Source organism: Aptenodytes forsteri, unplaced genomic scaffold, assembly GCF_000699145.1.
Source record: "Aptenodytes forsteri isolate BGI_AS27 unplaced genomic scaffold, ASM69914v1 Scaffold2, whole genome shotgun sequence".
Lineage (NCBI taxonomy): Eukaryota > Metazoa > Chordata > Aves > Sphenisciformes > Spheniscidae > Aptenodytes > Aptenodytes forsteri.
This window is the reverse complement of record NW_008795695.1, coordinates 11,112,598-11,135,686: the sequence shown is the minus strand read 5'-3', so window position 1 is coordinate 11,135,686 and position 23,089 is coordinate 11,112,598. Positions and strand designations below refer to the sequence as shown.

The window sequence follows — 23,089 nt, the reverse complement described above, 5'->3', positions numbered from 1 at the left end:
TGAAGGAGAGTTGTGCTCATATTACCTTGGCTTTGCTGAGGAATAAAGAGCACGTGGAGTTATCACGGCTCAGCTAATATGTGGCAACTTGTCAAGCAGCCACAAACATTGTCTTAAGTCTGGTTCCTTAATTCCCCACAGGAAATGGTGGTAATACTCTTCATGATGTCACAGTTTATGAAAATAAATTCACTCATGTTTCTGAAATGGGTATTGCATAGGTGAATGCCACGGAAAAGGCTAAGAGAAAATGAATAAGTCTGTCTTCAGGGCACAGTTTGAACTGTGTGCAGTAAATAAAGTGTGGAGCAGCACACTGAACAATGAGAAGAAAACGGTATTTGGAATATCTGCTCATTTAAAAAAATCCTCTCCCTATTGTACACTGAATGAAGCAGTGGTCCTGTAGAAAAATACCATTATGATCATGTACTTAAAGATTATGTATAACTTTCTATGTTATTAAATAACAAATTGAAAAGAAAGACCACCCAAATTTTATTATGAGACACCATGCTGAATACTACACGGTTCACCACCAGTGTTTGAACCTTTATTTCCTCCACACAGACTTCAGCCACTTGAGTTACTTTCAGAAATAACTGGAAAAAATTGGAGGCAGCAGGAGGCACCATTTTGTATGGAAAATTTCAGCCAACTGTTAAATACTTGGCAAACTTATGAGTAACTGGAAACAAGCCTCCTAATGAGAAGCTACACGAATAGGTAGTGCTCCAACTCCTGACTACACATGTAGATCTGATAGCCTGCTTCCTTGGCCCAGGTGTTGCTAGTTTTGATAAGTCTCAATATTTTGGATGCTTTACTATGCCTATGTATGTATGTGTATAACATGCAATATCTATTTACTACTGTCAAGTAAAACAGTTTGTACAATTTTTCTTGCACCATACAGAAAAGCTGTTGGTTTATTTTCTCTGCGTGCTGTTCAATCAATCACTTCTTTTCAAACCACCTATAGATTTTGCCAACTGTGCGTGAAGATTCTGGCTTCTTTTCCTGCCATGCCATCAATTCTTATGGGGAGGATCGTGGAATAATTCAGCTCACTGTGCAAGGTAGGAAGAGGACAACATAAGGAAAAAAACACAGCTATTGTAGTACAGTAAGTGTATGCCATCCTCAGAAATCTGTTGGGGGAGGGAGGCTCTGATTCCTAATTAAATGTAGTCCTCATTGTCAAAGAAATGAGGAGCCGCATTAAGATTCTTAGTCTTTCATTTTCCAGCATCACAGATTAAATCAAAATAAAGGATAAGCTCGAGTCTTTCTAGATCTGTACAAATTAATAAGGAGAATTTTTCTTAAATACACCAGCTGGCAATCTACTAAAGATACTTAAAACTATCATCTTCAGTAGGGACAGTGGATATGAAGGGGTGACTTTTTGGGGGGAGAGGGTTGCATTTGTTTCTAAAGAACAAATGTGCTTAAAACCCAAGTCTGAAATAAAGCAAAAGTGATCTGACTTTCTCTCTAGAGAAATGTTAAACCTACTGTGGATCTTTAAACAAAATATTTCAAGTTTAATCAGTCAAAATAAATTGTAATCAGTTTGCACAATGCAAACTCTAGGAACCTATGTTGCCTGGGGCTGGGGTTCCCCTCCCGCAGGGTTCCACTCAGGCAGAGAGCAGCAGGTCCTGGAGTGGCCGAGGTGATAGTATTTGAGATGCAGAGCACGGGCAGGACTCAGCCACTGGCCACTGCTTATTTCTGTGTGATGCTTGTTCCTGTGCTTGTATGCCTTTGAGCATGCACACAACAAATTTCTAGGACTTGCAACTTTCTTTCCCCCCACTCCTGATTTCAAGTAACAGCAGATTTCAGTGAATGCCTAAGGCAGCCCTGTCAAAAAACTCAGGTGGAGTTTGGGGACAGGTTCTCAGTTACACCACTGCTCATTTAAACTGCCGTGACAATTTAAAGGGGCATTAGAATGAGCATAAATGCAGCTTATTTACATCCTTAACTCTAGAGGCAGAAAGAGACTTTAGTGTAATTTTATACTGTTATCAAATTATTCTGTTATTAAATGAAGACTTTTAAACATATTCAAAGAGATAGAAATTTTACTCCCTCCCCCCACCAAATCTAGCACTTTTAAGTTTAGTATTCATATTTCTACCATCACCTTTTGTGTAAAAACTGTAGAAATATCAGTGAAACATGGTGTTCTAGGCAAAAATATTTTCTAGCATGAGTAGTCCAATCTGGAGTGCTTTTAAGGAAATGCAACTCCATGTTGCATATAAGAAGGTTAAACAAAAGTCAGTATTCAAGATTACATCAGTGACTCCTAGTTGAAAAGCAACTTTTCTTCCCTCTGTTGAGTATTCTTCAGCAGGGGATTAACTGGCTGAAGGTACTAATGAGTGACTGGAGAAAATGCCATGAGAGCTTACCACCAGTAAGCTATGCCAGTGCCACACTCATTAATGTTATCTTGTTAAGAATACGGGCTTTCTTCTGACTAAAACTGTGTGTGTGTGTTTACTCAGAGCCCCCCGACCCCCCTGAAATAGAAATCCGAGAGGTGAGAGCGCGCAGTATTGCCCTCAGATGGACCATGGGATTTGATGGGAACAGCCCAATCACTGGCTATGATATCGAGTGCAAGAACAAGTCGGGTAAGAAATACTCTTCCTCTGAAGTAATCCCCATCGCTAGTCATTCATCACTGAATTTGTATCATAAAAGAGAATTCATAAATTGAAACTGCCTGATGGAAATTTTTACCATGGTTTATTTGATCTTCCACAGTAAGATTTATCTTCATTTGTTGTCTCTTTTTTCTGAGGTAAGGACGTTAAGTTTAGTAATTGCTGCTTTTCCCTTTTACCAGAGAAACCTACATGTAAGAGGAAAATTTTTTGTTGTAAAACAAGCCATTCTAGGTGATAGCTGATATGATGGTTTTCCTAGCTGATTCTTGGTCCCTGTTCTTATCTTTTCTCCATTTGGATTTTTTTTTCTTTTCATTTTCTGTTTTTTCCTATAGAAAAAATACCTGCCTTTACAAATTATCTTTTCCTGTAGTGCTGATTTTTAGAAGTTATTTTCTATTGATATATGAGTACATGGGCATCTTCCCTGGAAAGTTGGCAGTGAAAAAGGGTAGTTATGAGAATTTCTAGACGAAGAAAGCTGTGTGGTAGTTTGCTGAAGGACCATGCAGAGTTTTCAGCAACATACTGGAAATACTCTAAAGGATAAGATCAGTGGCACATACTGGCAGGCCAATGTGAGCAGATACCTTTCTGCTAGGTCACCATGCAGTCACATCAATGAATGTCTAGTAAGATGAATGAGGTGAGTAGTTAAAAAAAACCAATGCAACCCCCTAAGTCAGGAAAATATCCCTCTTCCTGTGTGTATTAAGCCCCCCAAATATTCACTGTCTATTGAAATCTAAAAACATTCAAGGTGCGTTGGAACTGTGTTTGTAATCTAAAATCATACTTAAAATTAGGCACATTGTTAAGCACTGTCCCTGAGTCATGATTTGAGAAGGGATTAGAAAGGAAATTGCAATGGAACAATGTTTTCATATTTCAAGCACAATTAAAAAGACACTGAGAAATTATATTGTACTATTTTATGTTGGAGTTTGTTGCACTGTTTGTAAGGGGACGTAGTCCACTAATAGGAATGCTCTATGTGTGCTTATCGGTGAAACACTCCATTCATCAAAGCAACTATAGTACATTTATAGTCTTCTCCCTTTAGTTCTGAGATGTAAAAATGTACTTGTGCATAAAATTTTAAAATTTGCTAATTTTTTTTTTAATTATTCTACTAACCATCTTTACTATTCTTCATTTGTCTGCATTGTGTATTTCCTTTGTGTTTTACTTACTTAGGCAAAAATGTTGTGATGCTTTCATTACTACCTCATCAGTCACCGTTTTTGCATTGGCTTTGTAAATGAAATTGTTAATGTACAGGTGAGCACGGTACCTGAAAGATTGCAAGTGAAAATTCTCCACTGAGGCTGTGGTCAGGAATCACAGCTTTGGAGATGTAGACTAGGCAAGGATGCCTTCAAGGGACATGTGTACCTAAAAGTTTCTGGGCTTTGTTTTCTTTTTGATTCTTTTCCATTCTTTCCAGCTGCTCCAGAACAGTTTTTGAAAGTCATTCTTGCCTGACAGGCTCCTTTCTCACCCTAAAACATCACCTGTACTGCTGAATCCTGTAACTCGGCATAACCCCATCTAGGAAGACTGAGCTGCTTCCTTTGAAGCAGTGGTGGAAAGGGACTTCAGAGCTCTGAAACATCTTTGTTAGGTTTTCTAACAGTTCAATGTTTTCAAGTGATAATGCAGAATGCAGGCAAAGATTAAGTGATAGTCGCTGGGAACTTGCGTTGCAAAATTATCTCCCTGTAATATGGCATGATAAATCAATAGCAAGACAGCAAATGAGGCACCATCAGATTGGATGAAAACATCAAGACACAATACAGTGATAAAGGTTAAAAAATTGAAAGAAAGAAAAAATAGTGGGTGGCAGAATTGCTGTTAGAGAAAATATTTCTTTGTATATGAAGACAAATACTGGAGGTCATGTCCTAAAAAAAAGCAGATTACCTTCATGTCACTGCAAACAACAGAAACATCCTTTTTTAGAATCTGAGGGTGAACGTTTGGAGAAACTAGGATCAGGTTTCTGAATTCTTGCACATGATTTTTGTCATTAATTAAACCGTCAAGAAGATGAAACACCAAAGATGGTTACTGAAGAACTTGCACAGGGTAGTTGGGGGAAGCTAGAACAAAGAAGAGGGAATTAAGAAAACTTCTCACAGTTTCCAGATATTAAAGGGACAGAAGAAAACTTAGGTAAAACGTTCACAATCCAGATGGAAAGCTCAGGGAACATCCTGCCAAGGCCAAAGTAAAGCTGTAAACTGCACAGCTGTGTTTAGTGAGAATTTTCCACCTATGTTGCTTACCCTGAGGACTCAGAAACAGGTTTACAGCAGGACGCGTCATCTAGGCTTCTCAAGAAGGAAAAGTGCAGAACCTTTCAGTTTCAGAGAACGCGCAGGTGACCACATATCATGCATGGACTTCCCTATACGGTGCTGCCCTCATGTATCCTATCTACCCCTGCCGTGCCATCAGACAAAAAAGACGCATTAGTTACCCCCTAGAAGGAGCATGGACTTGCCTGTCACATGGGTAGGTGGCACCTGTAGGGTCCAGTTGCCATGCAGGAGCAACCTGAATAGCGGGAGCTCAGCATTTCAGGCTGTGCCAGTGCTCAGATACAATGCCTGTCTGTACGGCAGTGTACCTGTGGCACTCAGACCCGGCCCTTTGTTGAAACCACTGATGTGTAGCCATCAGACTTTTCCATCGGAGGTGTACAAAAAGGTCTGCAGATAGGAACAGGTATGTGGGTCCTTCTTTGTGCCTCTCTCCTCATCCTTTTTATTTTTTTATGTCATTAGGAAAGCTGAGGGGCAAACTGAACATCAGTTGCGCTTAAGGCCTGACCTGAAGGGAGAGGACTGTGCTTTGCGCTTTCTTGTGCTCACGTGTGAACTCGGCATCCTTCAGGACGCAGGTGCCTTCGCAGAGCTGGGGGGTTCCCCCCCCCAAATCTGCCAAGGGCGGAGCGGGGCGCCCAAGCGGGCGCGGCGGCTGTGCGCAGCACCGGCAGCAGCCACCGGGTGGCAGCGCCGGGCCCGGGCCGGGCGGGGGGGCGGCTGTGCGCAGCACCGGCAGCAGCCACCGGGTGGCAGCGCCGGCCCGGGGCTGGGAGCGGGCGGCCGCTTCCCGAAATCGGCCTTGAGGCGCAGCCAATGGGCCCTAACTGTCTGCCACAGAGTAATCCCAAAGCTTCCCTCTTCATCTTAGGAACGGGTGGAAAGCTGCTGGTTTTCACAAAATCGTAAATTTTTCATCGAGCATTGTGTCAGCGCGCATTTTATACGACACTGAGAAATGCCTGGGTGTAACGTTTTGTGAGTGGAATAAAGAATACCTAAAAATTCCACTCATTCTTTTAACTTTTTTTTTTTTTTTTTTGCTAGCCCATTGCTGCTTGTTTTCTGTGCTTTTTCAGTCTTTCTAGGCAAGCGGATTTTAGAGCACTCTGCAACATCAATAAAAACCAGAAGAGCCAAGAGTCAATACCTCACTCAATTACATACCACATGGACGCAAGCAAATATTTTTAGGGTTTGCCAAAAGAAAACAATATTAACTGTTCTTTTCTTCTTATTAACACTTTAAATTTTTTAAAACTGAAAACAGTTTTGGTGAGAAATTGATTAATTTCTCCCTGGACTGACTCAGTTTAGAGGGATTGGTTTGGTTGGTTTATTTTACCCTTCAAAAAGGGGATACATGTATCAAAATATACTCCTGAAGTCCATGCGTTAGTCATAAATAAACACTGGAAACCTACGTTCAGAAGTACAGAAGACTGTGAGTTTTCATCTCTCTCTTTCTCCATGGTGTCTCATTGCTTAATCTACTAAGAGTCACAAGAATTTTTCAAATTTGCTAATTTGATTTCAGCAGCCAATATGCACTACAGAGTCCTACCACTCAGAGGTCAGTATTTCAAACAACCAAGTGAAAAACGTAAGCAATTTGATAATAGAGGGACTATATTAAAATAAATTCTCATCATCCTCAAGGGAAATTTAACATATTCTCCATACCAAGCAGGTCTTTTCTTTTAAATTCCTTTCCTGTTGGCGTGGTACACTGAACAGACAGAGTCCCCTTCTGTGCTTGTATAACGTTGAACACAATGGAGTGTAACTGCTGGTTGAAATTCTGTAAAGTTTAAGAAATTCTGTGAAGTTACAGCAAACTGAAAGCAAGTTGTAGCAGCGCTGCCTGCAGGTAACTGCTTTACAGCTTCTGAAAGTATCCTACAGAGGAAGCTGTGACAAACTCAGTTACCAAGGAAAAATACATTCAAGTGAATTTGGCTAGCACTTAAATGTCTGATTCCTAAATGTTTTCTGGGTAAACAAAGCCACATGGACAAGCAAACAGGCCCTGTAACCAGCCAAGCTGCAGATGTCATTGTGACAACTTGTGCTTCTTTTAGCAAGCTCATATAAAAGAATTTATACAGTATGTGCAAATATTTTGTATCTGAGTGAGCTTTCTATTTTTAAACTAGTCTTTCTTATCTGCTGAGCTTTCTGCGATCCTGCCTACAGTGACCCATACTGTAAAACATTCCTGTAGAGCCTCCAGTGACATCCCCCATAGGATGCTGCAGAGGTTAAAGGAGGAACATCGCCTGCAGTAAGAAAGAAATGAAGGATGGCAAGTCATAAAAGACATCAAGATGCTTTAAAGAGATAGATTCTATTATTTTGTTTGCAGCAATTGAATGCTTGGATGAAAAGGAGGGGTTACTGTGTTTAGCCAATTTCCATCCTTTTTCCTATTATATGCCCAGAGAATTTATTAAAAACATAGCAGGCAGATTAATAGTAAGCATGAATAATAACAATGTGCTCCTCCTTTTGCAGATATATGCAAAGAGCTAAGAGGGTTCTACATTTCCCTCGTATTAAACTGCTCCTGCATCCTAACATGAGTCAGGGAAATAGCATCGGTCCTGGAGGGCGCTGAGCCCCGTGTCTAAGTACTCCAAGCTCGTGCTCACTGTTCACCTGTGATCTGAGCTCCTGCAATTTGGAATCAAACTTTCTGCCTGATCTCTGCTAGTCTAAGGGCCCTCCATTCCTGTTTATTAACTCCCTTTCCCCCCATTTTGGAGCACAACCAACCTTTGCTCTGAGTGAGGACTCCTGTGGGGCAGCAGCTCCCATCACAGTTGTTCCAATGTAGCAATGGTAAAAAACCAATATGTACACACACACGCACGCACACAAAGCCGGGGAATCTTTGCTGCTCTCACCACCCCCTCAAAAAAAGTCAAAGGCGTATCTATTTCCTTGGATTTGCTGGTGACCCTGGGGCTGAGATCCCATTATTCACAGCACCACACTTGGAGTAGTCAGGAGTGCTGTCAAGGAAGGCGATCACTCGATTTGCTTGTAGTAGCAGGTGTTACCTGGGTTAATTCAGCAATGGTAATATTCCGCTCTGTGACACGGTTTAGCTGCATGCTTGTGTTAGCGATGTTAACATCATCTTTTATTTGCCTGTTTTATTTTAATCTCTTATTAAATAGACTCTTGGGATTCTGTTCAGAGAACCAAAGATGTTTCCCCTCAGCTAAACCAAGCCACTATCATTGACCTCCACCCTTCCTCAACTTACAACATTCGCATGTATGCCAAGAATCGCATCGGCAAGAGTGAGGCCAGCAATGAGCTCACCATCACTACCGATGAAGCAGGTATGATCTGGTTTTGTAGCATCTAAATCGTGCTGGGAATTATTGTTCTTTGATGTGAGGAACCTTTACTTGAAATGCTGCTTATGTTGCTGCAGGTGCATCAAAATAAATACTGAATTGTTCCCATAAAACATTGTGACTTTTGCAACTTCATCGTGGAGGCCTGTAATTAAAGCCGTTCAGTGGCATCTAGTGGTCAAAAAAGACACTGTGCTCCAAATTTTCAGCCTGGGGTACTGGAAATGGCACACCTGTATCTACAGTTAGCTAACTCAATCAACAACATCCTATTTTTAGTGGTGATTCCTCCCCTGTGGGTCTTGTGGCTTTCCTTAGATGCCCAAGTATTAGTATAGGTAACTAATTTAAGCTACCCCCATTTGAGAACATAGATCTACGTGAATCATATCTTTCTTTGGTATTCCGTCCGCTACCCCACACACCATTTAGTTTTCTGATTACTGTACAAGTCAGTTGGCTGTCATTAATTAGTGTCATCCCCCTGTTCTTTGTTTCCATGTATTCTTCTACATTGCTACAGGTTTCTGTAGTAGGAGGGCTATGCGGGCGTTTTCACTTTGATGGCTGGAGCCACTCTTTTCTGCACTCAAATTGCTGCCTTCCAGTGCCGTCTTATTTTCATTTCTCAGAGCTAGCAGAAGTGGCAGATGGATAAGGACAGCACAGCCTTGTGCATGCTACCACATTCCAAGGCCTACATGTTACATGTGACTGAAAAAGACTTGTGGGTGAAAAGCAGAGGGCTACAGCTCTCTATTTCAGCATTTAGGAATGAAAATGCTGAATATCCGTAAATACTTCTGCCAGGTATACGTTGCAATTATAGGTAATGTACAAAGGTGTACAGTTGAGAGTGACACAAGCAACTTCAACACCCTTAACCCTCTGAAACTGGGTGGAGTTACTCTGAAAAGTCTTGACCAGACAGGAGCTTGCTCATTTGTATTTGAAAACACATCTTTATCTTGCTAATTTTCTTTTTCCTGCTATCTTATCCTAAGTCAGCAATGCTTCCTTCTCTGGGGATTTTGAGAGGAAAACCAGAATGCAAGTATCTGGGTGACAGTGTCCTGGCAGTGAAAATCCTACTTCTTTTTCAAGATTCATGTTGGTCTAGACTTTAAACACTCGGTGACCAATTTTCAGTACAGCTCATCTGAATACAACTGCGTAATTCTCACTCATTTTCTCCGTGGGTAAATTTAGTACAGTGAAAATATACTCCTTGTCAGGAGAACATGTTTTTGGTTCCGAGGGACTTTTTGAATAAGAACAGGACACAAGGGCTCACAGCACAAAGTAGAGTAAGCAGGAGACAACATGAACTGCATTTCTTTTTTTATCAGGTGTCTTTTTCATCCTAGTGGAAGGACAGGAGTGAAGAGTATTCACATTTTTATGAGCCTTCAATGAACAGCTTTATCAATGGTGAATAGTTTGTTTGCAAAATATTTATCATTTGATCAGGGTTTTTCTCTTCCTTTGTTCAATGAAAATGTGAAATCCCTAGAGAAAACATTCTTCCGGTCAGTATCATCTGTGTCCCCAAAATGCCCATCCTTCCTTGTGCATATACATCAAAGTAGAGGGGTGATTCTTGGATCTACTCTCTCTTTCTCTCTTATTCCCCCGTGCTTAGAATATTTCTTACTTGCGGAGTTTTTCCTGACTGATAATTAAGTTGTCAGGATCAGCAGCTGGCCTTGAAATAAAAAAACAGCTTCCCCATGAACAGGGTGGAACCTTAATATCACGTTTTATTCAGTTCTTTGTTACCAAGTTTCAGAATAATTGATCCTTTTGTTGCTGTCTTTTGAGGAGCCGTCTATTTAGAGAAAAAGACCAGCAGTGTGGAACTGTATTCAAAAGTCACTGATCTACCTAGGGAACAATTGGAAGAGAGGAGGTCAGGCTTAGGCAGAGTATGTGATGCTTGTCTCCTGGGTTTTGATTTCAGGTGGTGTGCAATGTACAAGAGCATCATTTTTTGATCGCTGTTTACTTCTGTTCTCTGCTTTTACAATAGGAAATGGAGAACAGGAGAACAGAATAAAGGTCCAAGAAAGACGATATGAAAAACCCATGCTGTTGGCAAGGGGGCACAGGTTACATACCACATATTACAGTGACCTGGGTTGGCCAGCACTAGCTATTAGAAAGAAAACTGTAAAGGGTCTTTGTGGCAAAAGGATAGTCAAGAATGGCATGATTTCAGAGCTTACAGACCACATCTTTCCCTCAATACAACCACAGTTAGGTCCTGTGTTGGAAAATAGACTGCAAGTACGCACTTGCACTAATGCTTGTCAGAAAAAAAAAGCATTATGGCTGTTGTTTAATACTGAAATCAATAGAGGAAGCTGGGATATCTGGGTTTTCTTTATGTCTTTGCCACAAACTCTGTATGACATTAAGTATGTAAAATAAATGACTTCTTATTTAACATTTCACCATGGTATGCTGGGAACAGTTAACTACTCAGGTCTGTAAAAACTTTTGGTGTCTTCCAAGGAAAAGTCAAGATTTTAAGGAGCATATTTTAAAACCCATTTTTAGGATCAAATGCTTTGCTCAAATTCCACTACATTATAATGTACCTGGCATTCATGTTTGTCAACAGGGGGACAGAATAAAGGACAGGATTCAAAAAATTCATAGAGATCTCATTTTTGCCAGTGGACTTCTTCCTCTTCTCCTTCCTGTACATTAATGCAAGAGGAATGAAAATAAAGTTCTTTCAACCTTTGGAAATTTCCCATATGAAGGACAGTCAAGAATGGCACAGAATAGGGCATATTTAATAACTTAAACATATTACAGGCTGTATTCTGGGTCTCTCTGCTTTCATCAGTTAAATCAAAATGTTCTGGTTCCTTTCACCACAGCTGTCATTTACTGCTGCTCCACCTCTATCAGCCCCATCTCACCCTTTTTATTGCTTTACTTCCTTTGTCATGCTATTAAACTTAATTTAATACCTTTTACTGAGGCCATATTCTGCATCAAGGGAACCCTCTACAGCAGCTTGAGATGACTCCATTCCTTTCTTCAGATCTTTCTTTTACAATGATTTACCTCGCTGAGTAAGCAATTTACTTCACATCTCCCCGTTCAATCCCAGCCGATCCTTGATCTACTGCCCAGCTGACAAGTAGGTTCCCCTAGACTCAGGGTCTTCTTTTTTCATTCGCTTTTAAAGCGTCATGCACGCCCTTGGTAGTGTATCGATAATAAATGAAACTGACTCAGGCAGGAGCTGCAGCGTGCTTTTTCCATGTGGCAGTTAATTTTTGTCTGATTTCCAGGTTGGAATACTTACACCGGGGAAGGGGAGAGGGTAAAGAGCACAGGTTTTTGTGTATAAAATATTTGGTATTTGGCTGAATGTGCTCAGTCATGAGCAAAGGGGTTCCCACTGGAAAGTGTGCAACATGATGAAGGCTGGATGAGGAGCTCCTGTCTCACCTGCTTTCAAAGGGGTTCTGCTGTCTTTCTATCGCCCACAGGGTTCTGACTGCTGAAAATATGTCTTGCCTATTTATAAACCAGAAACAGCATTGTGAGAGTATCACTAAACAAGAAAAGTCACTATTATTCACTCTTATTTTATTTACCGCGTTGCTATGTTTTGGCATGTGTTGTATTTCACTGTTGGCCAGAGATGGCGCCTGAATAAGGAAGATGCTAGGCTCTGGTTTTGTTTGATGAAGTGGTATCTTCAGTTTTCCATATGACATTGAATCAGTCCAAATCTCAGTGATGCTGGTGTGTTACGATGGTGACATGCTATGTGAAGCCCTGAATTCTGTGGGCTGTGAGGGCCGGTTTTGATGCATCTCCCTTCTCTCTTTCCAGCTCCTGATGGTCCACCTCAGGATGTCCAGCTTGAGCCTATATCTTCACAAAGCATTAGGGTCACCTGGAAGGTAAATACTCACACATCCAAGAATGTAGACTCTGACAGTATTTTGGTGCATTCAAAGAGGTTCCACTGAGGGGAGTTTTTTAACAACTGTGGATTTTATTTAATTTGGGAGAGACCTTGCAGATGCCTTTGCCGACAAATCTTAAAACATTTGCCATTAAGAGTGGTGCATTATGCAAAGAAAGAACCTTCCATTGGAGAGTAATAGCAGCAGCCGCTTGCCTGTGCTGACAGCGAGAACATTTCCTACTTCCTTCTGATTTCAGCGATAAGGCTACGTGCTTGGAAAATGAGCACTCACAGAATTTCACTGTGGTTTTGGGCAAAATTTCCCCAAACCATTGGAGCCAATGGGATTTTTTCCCCATTGCGATGGACTTTGGGACAGAGCCTTACTGAAGGCATGTCGGCACAGAGAGAGCAGTATAGTGTCTCAATATAGTCCATGAGAATTGATGAATCAGAGCAACTGATTTAAAAATACCAGCAACTGATATTATTTAAAAATCTGGCATGTCTTGTGACTCAATTCATTTTTTCTAGGTTTTGCCCAGTGTTTTGATAATGGCAGAATGTTTTAAATGCTTTTGGTATGATATCAGAGGTACTTAAACCATGTTTTAAATGGTTTTGTGATATATACTGCTTCTACATTGTAGCGGACAGAATAAAGCTATCTAATTACAGTAGTGTAATCTCAATATGAATGGCAGTTTCCAAATTGTATTGATAATTCCATATATTTAAAATTCTGAGTACTAAGTGCTGGAGTGGGATGGTGGCATAATAGTAACTAATTTTTATAGTGATGTTAATTAGTCCTGCAAATGTGGATGATGTGTCTTTTGCCCCATTATATGGACCATCCAGAAAGTCAGAATAGTAGCAGTGAGCTGCTGCTTATTAACCATATAAATAACTAACACACGATCCTGTGTTAGTTTTGAGTCGGTTTCTGAAAAGACAGGTTTCTACAGTGCATGATCTCCGTATACGCAGTGTAGGTGGACATACAACTATGGAGATGTCCAACTAGTACAGAGGGACCTCAGCTGTCAAGATTTTTTGAGTAGTTCAATGGTGTTTCACAAATGGTGCATTAAAAATTCTGTTTCGATGAGACATTTCAGTATTAAGCTTCAAAGGCAGTAGTCTTTATCAGACCTCTTATGCACGGGTCACAAATACAGTGCTGATTCTTGGATCTCATCCACATCTTAAATTTATATCAGCATTGGTTTTCATCAAATGATTTCCAAAAACGAAAGGCATGTGGTCACTAGCCACAGGCTTACCTCGTGGTTGAAGTGAAACACAACAATACACTTATAAAAGGCATACATGAAGCATGGATTTAAATGCAACATACAGTCAGTAGAGCAAAGGAAGTAGCTATTGAAGCAATGAAGAGTGTACAGTGATTCTCAACAACTGAAACAAATGCTTAATGGGTTGTTTCTTTTTAAAGCACTCAAGAAGTGTGACTGCCATCAGATCTAGTCAACTATAACCTCCAAGCTTCTATGCATGAACTTGTTTTTATGGATGTATGCGTAGGCAGATTGAAAGGCTTTGCTTACTTTTTTAAAGTTCACTTTGGGGGATATTTTCAAAAGCAACAAGAGAAGATAGGCACCATTGGTTCACTGCTGGAGTTTATAGCTGCCATTTGTGACTCTGAAGATTTGCCATTAAATTTTATAGATGCAGATGTGTGCAGGCAGCTACAGGACAAACAAAATTCCCACACCTACATTTCAATAACATTGTCTAAAATATGGTTCAATTTGTACTTCCAGGACACTTGAGGTGCAACTTAGTGTCCTGATCTCTAGGTATTGTCTGGGGAGTAGAAGCATATCAAATGAGCAGCTGGAGTTGTATTCTCAAGATCACATTTGGAATTTGATTTGTGGATACTTGTCGAGTAATGATCAGCATCTAACAAAACAAAATCATCACAGAAATGAGTTATGTATTGAATATATACTCCATTGCCCTGGCAAGTCTCGTGAGCTGAGTGTAGAGATGGGTTTTCACAACTGGAGTGAACTTAAGGTGTGAGCTACCTGTGACCTTGGAAATATCTGCTTGTACCCATGCAGCATATATACAGACCAGGAAAGGTGGGTCCATGCTCCCAGAACTGTGCACCCCCAGGTGATCCTGGTGCCACGGACTGTGCAGATGCCGGCTAGCCATTTGGAGTTTGCTGTGGACTGCGCTGCCAGACTGTACACCCAGTCTCCAATGAATACGCAGTCTCCTGTGAACCTTCAAAATATTATTCCTATAGACCCAGTCTCTGTTAAATCTGTTAAAGCTGTTAATTTATTGCCCAGCAGCATCTGACGTGGTCAAGCAGCACGAGGGGCATTGTAGCAGTGTCCTCTAGCAAAGTGCTAGGAAGGTGTTGCTGGCTCTAGCCAGAGGTAGCCTATGGCCCCATCATACCACAAGACCCCATGAGGTGCTGTTTTGCAAGCAGCAGAAACTCTGGAGGTCTGCCTATGAAAGGACGGACAGCAAAAGGCACCACTGGCACTTCACTGAAATTCTGCTCATTGTGATCTTTGTGCTGTCAAGCCCGTGTGTGCTCAGCTTGAAAACTCTTTGCCTTGATTTGCAGTCATTGCTTTATCTGCTGGTAGGTTAGCTCATCTGATGGGTGCTAAGTTTCTCTGTGGTGCTGGATGTAGTTGAAACCTAATTGTTTTCCCTGACCTCGAAATTCCTTTGCAGACAAAGGTGTAGTCAATGAGCTGCCTTTCTGAAAGGTTAGTGCTTGCGTAGTCCTACTTTTACTGGAAGAATTATTTCCTGAATGACAATTTGTAACAGCTGATTAAGAAGTCCCCCTGATTAAGAAGTCCCAAACCAGGAGTGAGCCATTTACTTCACTTGAATTATTGCAGTTCTCTCCTGGCCAGAGCAGTTTTAGTGCATTACTCAACAAGGTACTTTAAGATGGTCCCACAGACATACTATAGTTCAGTCCCATGCTGAATCCTGAGTTTGCGTAGGTCCCTATGATGCACGGCTGTGCAGAAGGCACTCATTGCATTGTGCAATAGAAAGTTCTTAAGAATAAAGAAATACCCCATGAGATCAATCCTATGTTGTCATGGAGGCAAAAAGGAAGAAAATAAACTCAGTAACAACCTGGTCATTTTTATTTTGGACTCATGTGGAGCTTTTGCCATGAAAACTGATGATGGCATTATACAAAAGTGATTGTGTTGAGAACTGTAGTTATATAGTTATATTTAAAGTTGGTAAACCTCATTTAAATACAGACAGTGTCAATAACAGCAAAAGGAACAGAGAATAACACATCAATTATCTTTCATCTGGTATTAAGTTCTATTTCTGCAGCGTGCTAGTCATTAATCTTCCTTTAAAGTTTCTCTTAGCCCACTTTTAGAAAATCCTAGTTAAGCTAAGTTTTATAGGTCTGTGATCTATTTAATCCCATTTCTATGTGTCCGCATAGAACATTGGGTTTCAGATTGAATTTTTAAATAACACTCAGCACTTTTTGGTAGTTTAAAATGGTGGAGAGAGAATGGGAATTAGACAGGAATTCTCATTTAGAAAAGAGCATGGAAATATTAATTATTTTTTCTTGTAGTACTTTACAAGGTAAATGAACCCATTAAATTTAGGCATGGGAAATATTCCTTCTCCTCTTTATGCATATACACATGCACACAACTATAAAATATCATACTTTACAAAAGTCATTGATACTCTATTTTACAAATATTGGATTTTGTGAGATAAACAGTAAATTCATAGATTAAAACTTACTTTTTCATAATGTTCTATGACTCCTGACAAGGGTAACAATATTTTTCCCCATGAACACTTAGTCACAGACAAATGTTGCTTCACTGAATTTTCTACCAAAAAATGTGTCTATACACAAGAAGGCGTATATATCAAAAATGATTTATTTGTGCAAAAAGTCAATCCAAAATGAAGCATTTAGGTAGTACTAACAAGGAACATTTGAACTTTTGTGGAACAGAACATTTCAATGCTTTGTTCTGAAGTGACTTTGAGCTTGTTTTATATTGTATAATGTTTCAAAGTGAAAAAAAAAGAAGTAAAATGTTGATATTTTATTTAAAGAAAAAATTCCCTTGACCTAAAACAATTATAAAGATGTTTCATGAAAAATGCAAAATTTTCCATTTTATTCCAATTGAAAATGAGAAAGTATATAATTGCAGAATTCCCAGTGAAGAAGCTATTCTGGCTATAGTCCTGCGCTGAGAACATTTCAATGCATAGTAAATGTACGATTCAGTTTTATCATTATGTTCCCTCTGTTTTACCGTATGATATATGTGTTCCAATGTAAGTGCTATTTGCTTCTGTAATCTGTTATGTACAAGGTGTATGCTCACTTTTTCTTGGTATACAGTGCATGCCTTATAGTATATAGTGTACGTACATACAGCACCTTAATGGGGCAGTAGGCAGCGTATGCCAATCACAAAACAATACATGCACTACATTATGTGGTGTATGTGTTTTATGCACGTTGCTTGTGATTTCAAGGTGCAATGTGTGTTTGTGGCAACAACTTTTGTTCAAAAGCCATCCGTGGTAACTCATGGAAATGTTCCAGTTGCAGCCTTTAACTAGGAGAGAATTTGAAATCCTTCAGCTAATGAAACAATTCACCCTGAATTATTTAATTATTTAAATGTGATAAAGTTATTTTCTTCTCAGATGGAGTCAAACAGCTTTATCTTATGAAGATATCTGAACCTCAAACAAAAAAAAAAATCTGACCTTAGTTTCCACCCCAGAGTCCAGCTTAAAAAAAACACCTTTTGCAATCAGTTAAAGATCATGAAGCCATGGAGTTTTTCAGAATGGGTAACGCACTTGCAAACAAAGTGTTTTGATAATAAAAGACCTACCTGTTTCTAAAGAAGTTGGGAGTTTTTTGACAACAAAGCACAGAAATATTCAAACAGGAAACAATTATACTCTTAGATTCCAAAAACACAGTTCTAATCCCTGCAGCGTGCCTTACAAGGCGCTCAAGAGTTGAATCTCCTAATTCGGTCATCTACACCAGAACGGACAGCACCACGCTTGCAGGGAGCTTGTTAGTACCGGAGGAACTGAAGTAGTACAGTGGAAATTATATCCTTGCTTCAAGTTTTGTTTCTGTTTCTGAAGGCAGGAGGGAGAAAAAAAATAAAGCACCTGAAGAGATAATTCAACCAGTCATATCCATCCAGTGATACATTTTAAATACGGAGAGGGTGCTGGCTTTTGCAGAGCAATGATTTGTTGGTAGTGGATGAAAGGCAAATCCCACTCTGGCTTTCTTAGCTCCAGTGAGACTTTAATGCAGTGGACTATAAACTTGCTGAAACAGACAGGTTCTGCGGCAGAAAAGAGCGTTCTTCTTGAGAATGTGTTCCTCAGTAGATTTGATGGGATGCAGTAACAACAGAAATTGCTGCCTCTGCTGGTTTAACTCATTGCCGATATACATAGAAAATCAGACAGGAACATTATCACATATTGAAATTAGTCCAGTACTATTTAAATGGAATTTTAATAGGTATTTTTGTCAATAACAGGCTTTTTCCTTGAGATGCCAATCCTTGTTTTACTCTAGACTACATTTTACATTGCAGAGTACAGAAATGATTTCCACTAGTCGGGTACCAGGGAATCTTGCACTGTGACTGAGAAATACAGTACATAGCTATGGCCAACCATTTTGTACTGTCCATATTCCTGAATGCCAGATATTGTACACCTTGTTTTAGTAGCTATTCAGTATGCAAATCCCTGCTTTCCAATTCATCATTGCCTTCAGCACTCATTATCTAATCATCTTTCCACACTACACACTGAATGAACAGAAGCATATTTCAAAGCACAGCGTAAAATTTTCCTAATACATCTAGCTGAATAAACTTATGTGACTGCCTTCAACAGATCAATAAATGCCTTACTTAAGATTTAGTGAGTGAATGGTAAGGGCTTCTGGCAAAAAACACGATTAGTAGTGAATGGTAGGCCTGTAATGCAAATATACCCTTATCAACTCAACTTTGATTGATTCACCTGATAAGAAAACAAAATATTATAAATTCAAATTATAACTCAAGAATATCTCCTTATCAGATTTTTCTGTGTATGAACCATTTAAAGGTCTTTCTTTTAGCACAGGAATGCACAAATTAGAACAAACTGCACCTGAAATGTATATATCATGGTAAAAAGTTACTACTTCATGTGCAGGAAGTATTTTCAAATTGTTACCTAGAAATAGACTTGCATTTGGTTACGAAAAAATGTTGACTTTGTGTATATTTCAAAAATTTTAAGGGGAACAACTTGACTTTGGAGACATGTAATGTGTAATGTAACTTAATGTGTAATCTTTCATATTCTGTTTAGGCTCCAAAGAAGCACTTGCAAAATGGAATTATTCGTGGATACCAGATAGGTTATCGGGAGTACAGTGCAGGGGGCAATTTCCAGTTCAACATCATCAGTATTGATACCACTGGGGACAGTGAAGTTTATACGCTGAATAACCTGAAAAAATTCACCCAGTATGGCATGGTAGTCCAGGCTTGCAACCGGGCTGGAATAGGACCTTCTTCTCAGGAAATCATCACCACTACTCTTGAGGATGGTAGGTCCTTGGCAAACAGCTACCGTGGGACATATTATTAATGTTACATTTATTTACCTGGATGATTCTGCATCTCTTGCAATGAATACGTGCTCATTGGTCAGTCTCTTTCCATCCAGCTGTCTACTGTATCTAACACCTGTAATATATTAACTACTAATGTGATATATCCTGCTGTGAATTATATTGACTAAGACCATAGCTTTCATTAAGAAGCCTATTGCTCTGGTGTTTACACATTTGTAAATCTTGTGATCTCATCATAGCTTCATAGTGATCTCATCATAGTTTTGAGAGTAAAACTCTGAAAGGTGAAGTGATACTGTTAATTTTGTTGGCTTTCTTTTGTTTTCAAAAGAACCTGCTGTGAAACCTAGAGCTCTTGTACTGCACAATCCTTTATCTTGTCAGCCTAAAGAGAGATGTGTGTTTTTTTCAAGGATATCCAAACTAATGTGAGAAAAATCATTGTTATTTCAGACAAAATTAACCTGTCTAATCCAAGGAACAATTGAGACTTTTTTTTTTTTTCCAAACTGCATAAAAAGCACTTCTCAAGCAATGAGAGGGAGTCCTCTAGTGGAAAAAGAGAATGATTCTATATCCAAAAAGAGCCCGATATTTTAGAGGAGAATAAAAGCAAATAATAATCCTGAAGGATAGTGTAGGTCAGATTTTCAGCTACTGTAAATTGGCATCAGTGTACTGAAGTCAGTGCCAGCTAGGAATCTGACTTTTTACATGGGGGAAATGGAAAAGCACAAATCTAAAATTCTCAAGAGCTACAGATTTTGAGGCATACGCTTCATGGAAGGCTGGTGTTTTCCATTTACTCTAAATGTTTCTAGGCCTAGACAGATCACCGTAAGACCTCAGAAGGCAATATACTCACACGTGCATCTCTCTTGTATTGTAATAAAGAATATTTTTTTTCTTCAGAATCCAGCATGCTTACTTTTTCTGGCAATGTTTTTTTTTGGTCGTTACTCAATTTTTGGGTCCCTCTCAGAATTAAAGATGTCATGAGCTTTAAAAGCAATGCCAAATACTAATACTGCTATATTGCTTTGACACTAAATGGCCAACAGAAATGCCTTAGATTTGGCTGACTTTTTCCAATTTTGTCTAAATGTCAGTGAAAATATTTTATGAATATTTTTTTCCAATATTTTTTAAAGATGTGCCCACTTCCACTCCCCACCAATTTTAGAGAGACATTAGAATTGTCCAGAAAGACGGCAATTTGGCTGCAAACTTTAAAAAATGTATTTAAATTGCTTACAGAATATTCTGCCTATTTCAGCCCTAAGACACATTTCTCTTTCAAAAGAAGCAACAAAAAACCTATTAAAGGACTAGTCAGCAAGTGGGGAAGCAGTACATCGAAAGTTATTCAAGGGAAATCAGCTGCACTTGCAGAAACTTTTGGATTGTAGCAAGAATAAAGGTTTTGCATTGTTAACAGCATGTAACTGCTAATTAAATAATGGGTGGTGGCATAGCAATGAAAATTGAAAGTGTAGCCGAAGGGTAAACATTGAGTCGTATTCACTGAGTTAAAAATGGTGAATATCTTATTCCAGTGCCCAGTTGCCCTCCAGGGAACGTGCAAGCCACTGCCACATCACCAGAAACCATCTCTATTTCTTGGTCAACTTTGGCGAAAGAAACGCTGAATGGGATTCTGCAAGGATTCAGGGTTATCTACTGGGCCAATCTCTTGGACGGAGGTGAGAGAAATCAAGCTATTGCCAAGTAACAAGCCATATGTGGCCTTTATATCATTTACTCTCTGCTGTGAAGGCATTGTACTTCCTTTTCTTTTTGATTTAGAGAAAGCTTCATCTACCTATGAAGGAAGCCATTTTCCATAGAGTTTTAACAGAGCAGCAGTCATTGCAAAGTTGCCTGGAGGGGGCCTCGGGGAAGGCTTCCGCCATGGGTTTGCAACACTCCATAGACCTGACATAGTACCCAAAATGACGTGAGAAAATTTAATCTCAGTTACAAAGTCCAGCAGTTTTCTTTTCTAAAGAATGATGATATGAACCTAGAACATACCTGCCCAATCCTGTATTTTATTTTAGTTTGGTTGGTTATCTGTTTGCTTAGCTAGTTGCCTACTTGAGAGGCTTATTTTGACAGGATGCATTTCATCTGCACAGCTGAGGGCAAAAAAAGGAAACATTTGTGGAAAAGGCTTGTTATTTCCATGCCAGCCTCTTCTATTGTGCTTATGTTTTGTACTCTCAGCGCAATTCCTAGGGAAATAGACTCCTGAGCAGAGAATGAGTGAAATGATCAAAGGAGAAATGAGATACCTTACTAGTCTGCAATTTATCACATGACAATAATTTTACGTACGACCTTTCTTGTAAATTAAATATTAGTGGGTTTGAGATGCACATGCCCTTATTCCTATTTGCCCTGCTGAATTTTCACAGCTCTAGGGCAATGAGCTGTCTCCCTTCTTTTGCTTTCATCCATCAGGATCATAGTACACTCTAATATGCAATTGTCTTGCAAATCCTGGCCTCTGTTAATGTAGCAAGGGGAACTCGGAGTGGAAATGTAACGCAGAGGCCCATTGTTACTGGTGGTAATGTTAAAGTCAAAAATATTTGAAAATAAACCACCAATTGCTTTGTACATTTAAAAATACAGATAAAAAATATGAGAAGCACACATAAAAATGTAGACATGACGGACATAAAATTAAATATTTTCAGTGATGCCTGTAGTCTTTGGATCAGATCTTATGTGAATATTATCAGTGAACGTCTAAGCTCCTTTGTGATGTCCTACAACATGATGAAGAAAGATGATGTTCATGTAGTGCCTAAAACTGGATTTTCTTCATTCGTTCAGCTTTATTTTCTGCCCTAAATATGTTTAAAGCTTTTTTGCCATATGGGTTGTACTACTTAGCTTGCTGCAAAAAAGATTCGTATGAAGTGCATCATCTTTCTGCAAGTAAATCTGTTTTTACTGTGTTTAAATCTATTGTTAGCTGGTATTACTGCCATCAAGTGCTTTGCAGCAGCACTTGCTACATATTTTAAAATAAAGGGACTTTTTTTTTGTTTTTCCTTATGAGAAATGGTCTTTCTCAAACCCAGAAAATCTTTATGAAGATAACTGACTTTCTCATTTTTGCTTTAGGGAATGTTTTGCAATAATCTCTTCTTATCTATTCTTTATGAAAAATCTTATTACTTGCAGAAATTTTCAATTCTCTTCCTTGTATTTAAAAAAATTACAAAAAAATAGTTTGAAAATGAAAACTGGGTCTGCTTTGAATGGTAAGAAGTCAGGACACAAAGGAAGGTATTTTAGTTTATTACAATTCATTGCTATTTTATAATAATGAAACATTACTTCTCTGCTATACTCTTTAATCCCCAGGATTTCCACAGCTGGTATCAATAGCAGGGAGAAGACTGAACTTGGCAATAACTCAACTTCCTTTTTATTCTATAGAGCTAGGAGAGATAAAGAATGTCACTACTACACAGCCATCACTAGAGCTTGATGGCCTGGAAAAATACACCAACTACAGCATTCAGGTGTTGGCTTTTACACGAGCTGGAGATGGAGTGAGAAGTGAACAAATTTTCACCCGCACTAAAGAAGATGGTAAGGAGTAAAACATTTTCCATTCCCACTTCCACAAAATGTTTGTATGTCTCAGGCTTTCAAAATAGTGCAAATATTGTACACAAACATGCAGAGTGAGATTTCTCTCTGGAGGTCTTGAGTTAGGAGCACATGGAGAGAAGCATGCACCCGCAGCTTTGAAAACAATCTGACTGTTTCCAAGACTCCAGTTCAGGTGAGCCAGAAGTTTGTATCTAACACTAATGATCTGAGCAAGTTTGTCTTTTTTTTTTTTCCCCCCCAAATACTTCAGGATCTTATTTGAGAATTTTGAGAGGGTTTGAGTTAATTCTTTCAAAGTGATTGAAAATGGGGAAAAGAGGAGAGACTATTCTGGGACGATCTTATATAACTTATAAGCTTCTAAGAAGATTTTTTTCAGTATATAAAAAAAAAAAAATCCTCCAAACACCTCTTCCTTCAAAAGCAAAATGAAGAAC

The 23,089-nt window shown here is 39.3% G+C and overlaps 1 protein-coding gene across 1 annotated transcript in view; it reads left to right on the top strand.

Annotated features, from left to right (window-relative positions):
- DSCAM (DS cell adhesion molecule) overlaps positions 1-23,089 on the top strand; it is a 416,982-nt gene that overhangs the window by 299,264 nt on the left and 94,629 nt on the right. The window contains exons 13-19 of the mRNA XM_009283090.1: positions 983-1,079; positions 2,523-2,651; positions 8,200-8,367; positions 12,244-12,314; positions 18,752-18,992; positions 20,576-20,722; positions 22,473-22,628. Coding sequence (XP_009281365.1) covers positions 983-1,079; positions 2,523-2,651; positions 8,200-8,367; positions 12,244-12,314; positions 18,752-18,992; positions 20,576-20,722; positions 22,473-22,628 — 1,009 coding nt within the window. The remainder of the gene's footprint in view (positions 1-982; positions 1,080-2,522; positions 2,652-8,199; positions 8,368-12,243; positions 12,315-18,751; positions 18,993-20,575; positions 20,723-22,472; positions 22,629-23,089) is intronic.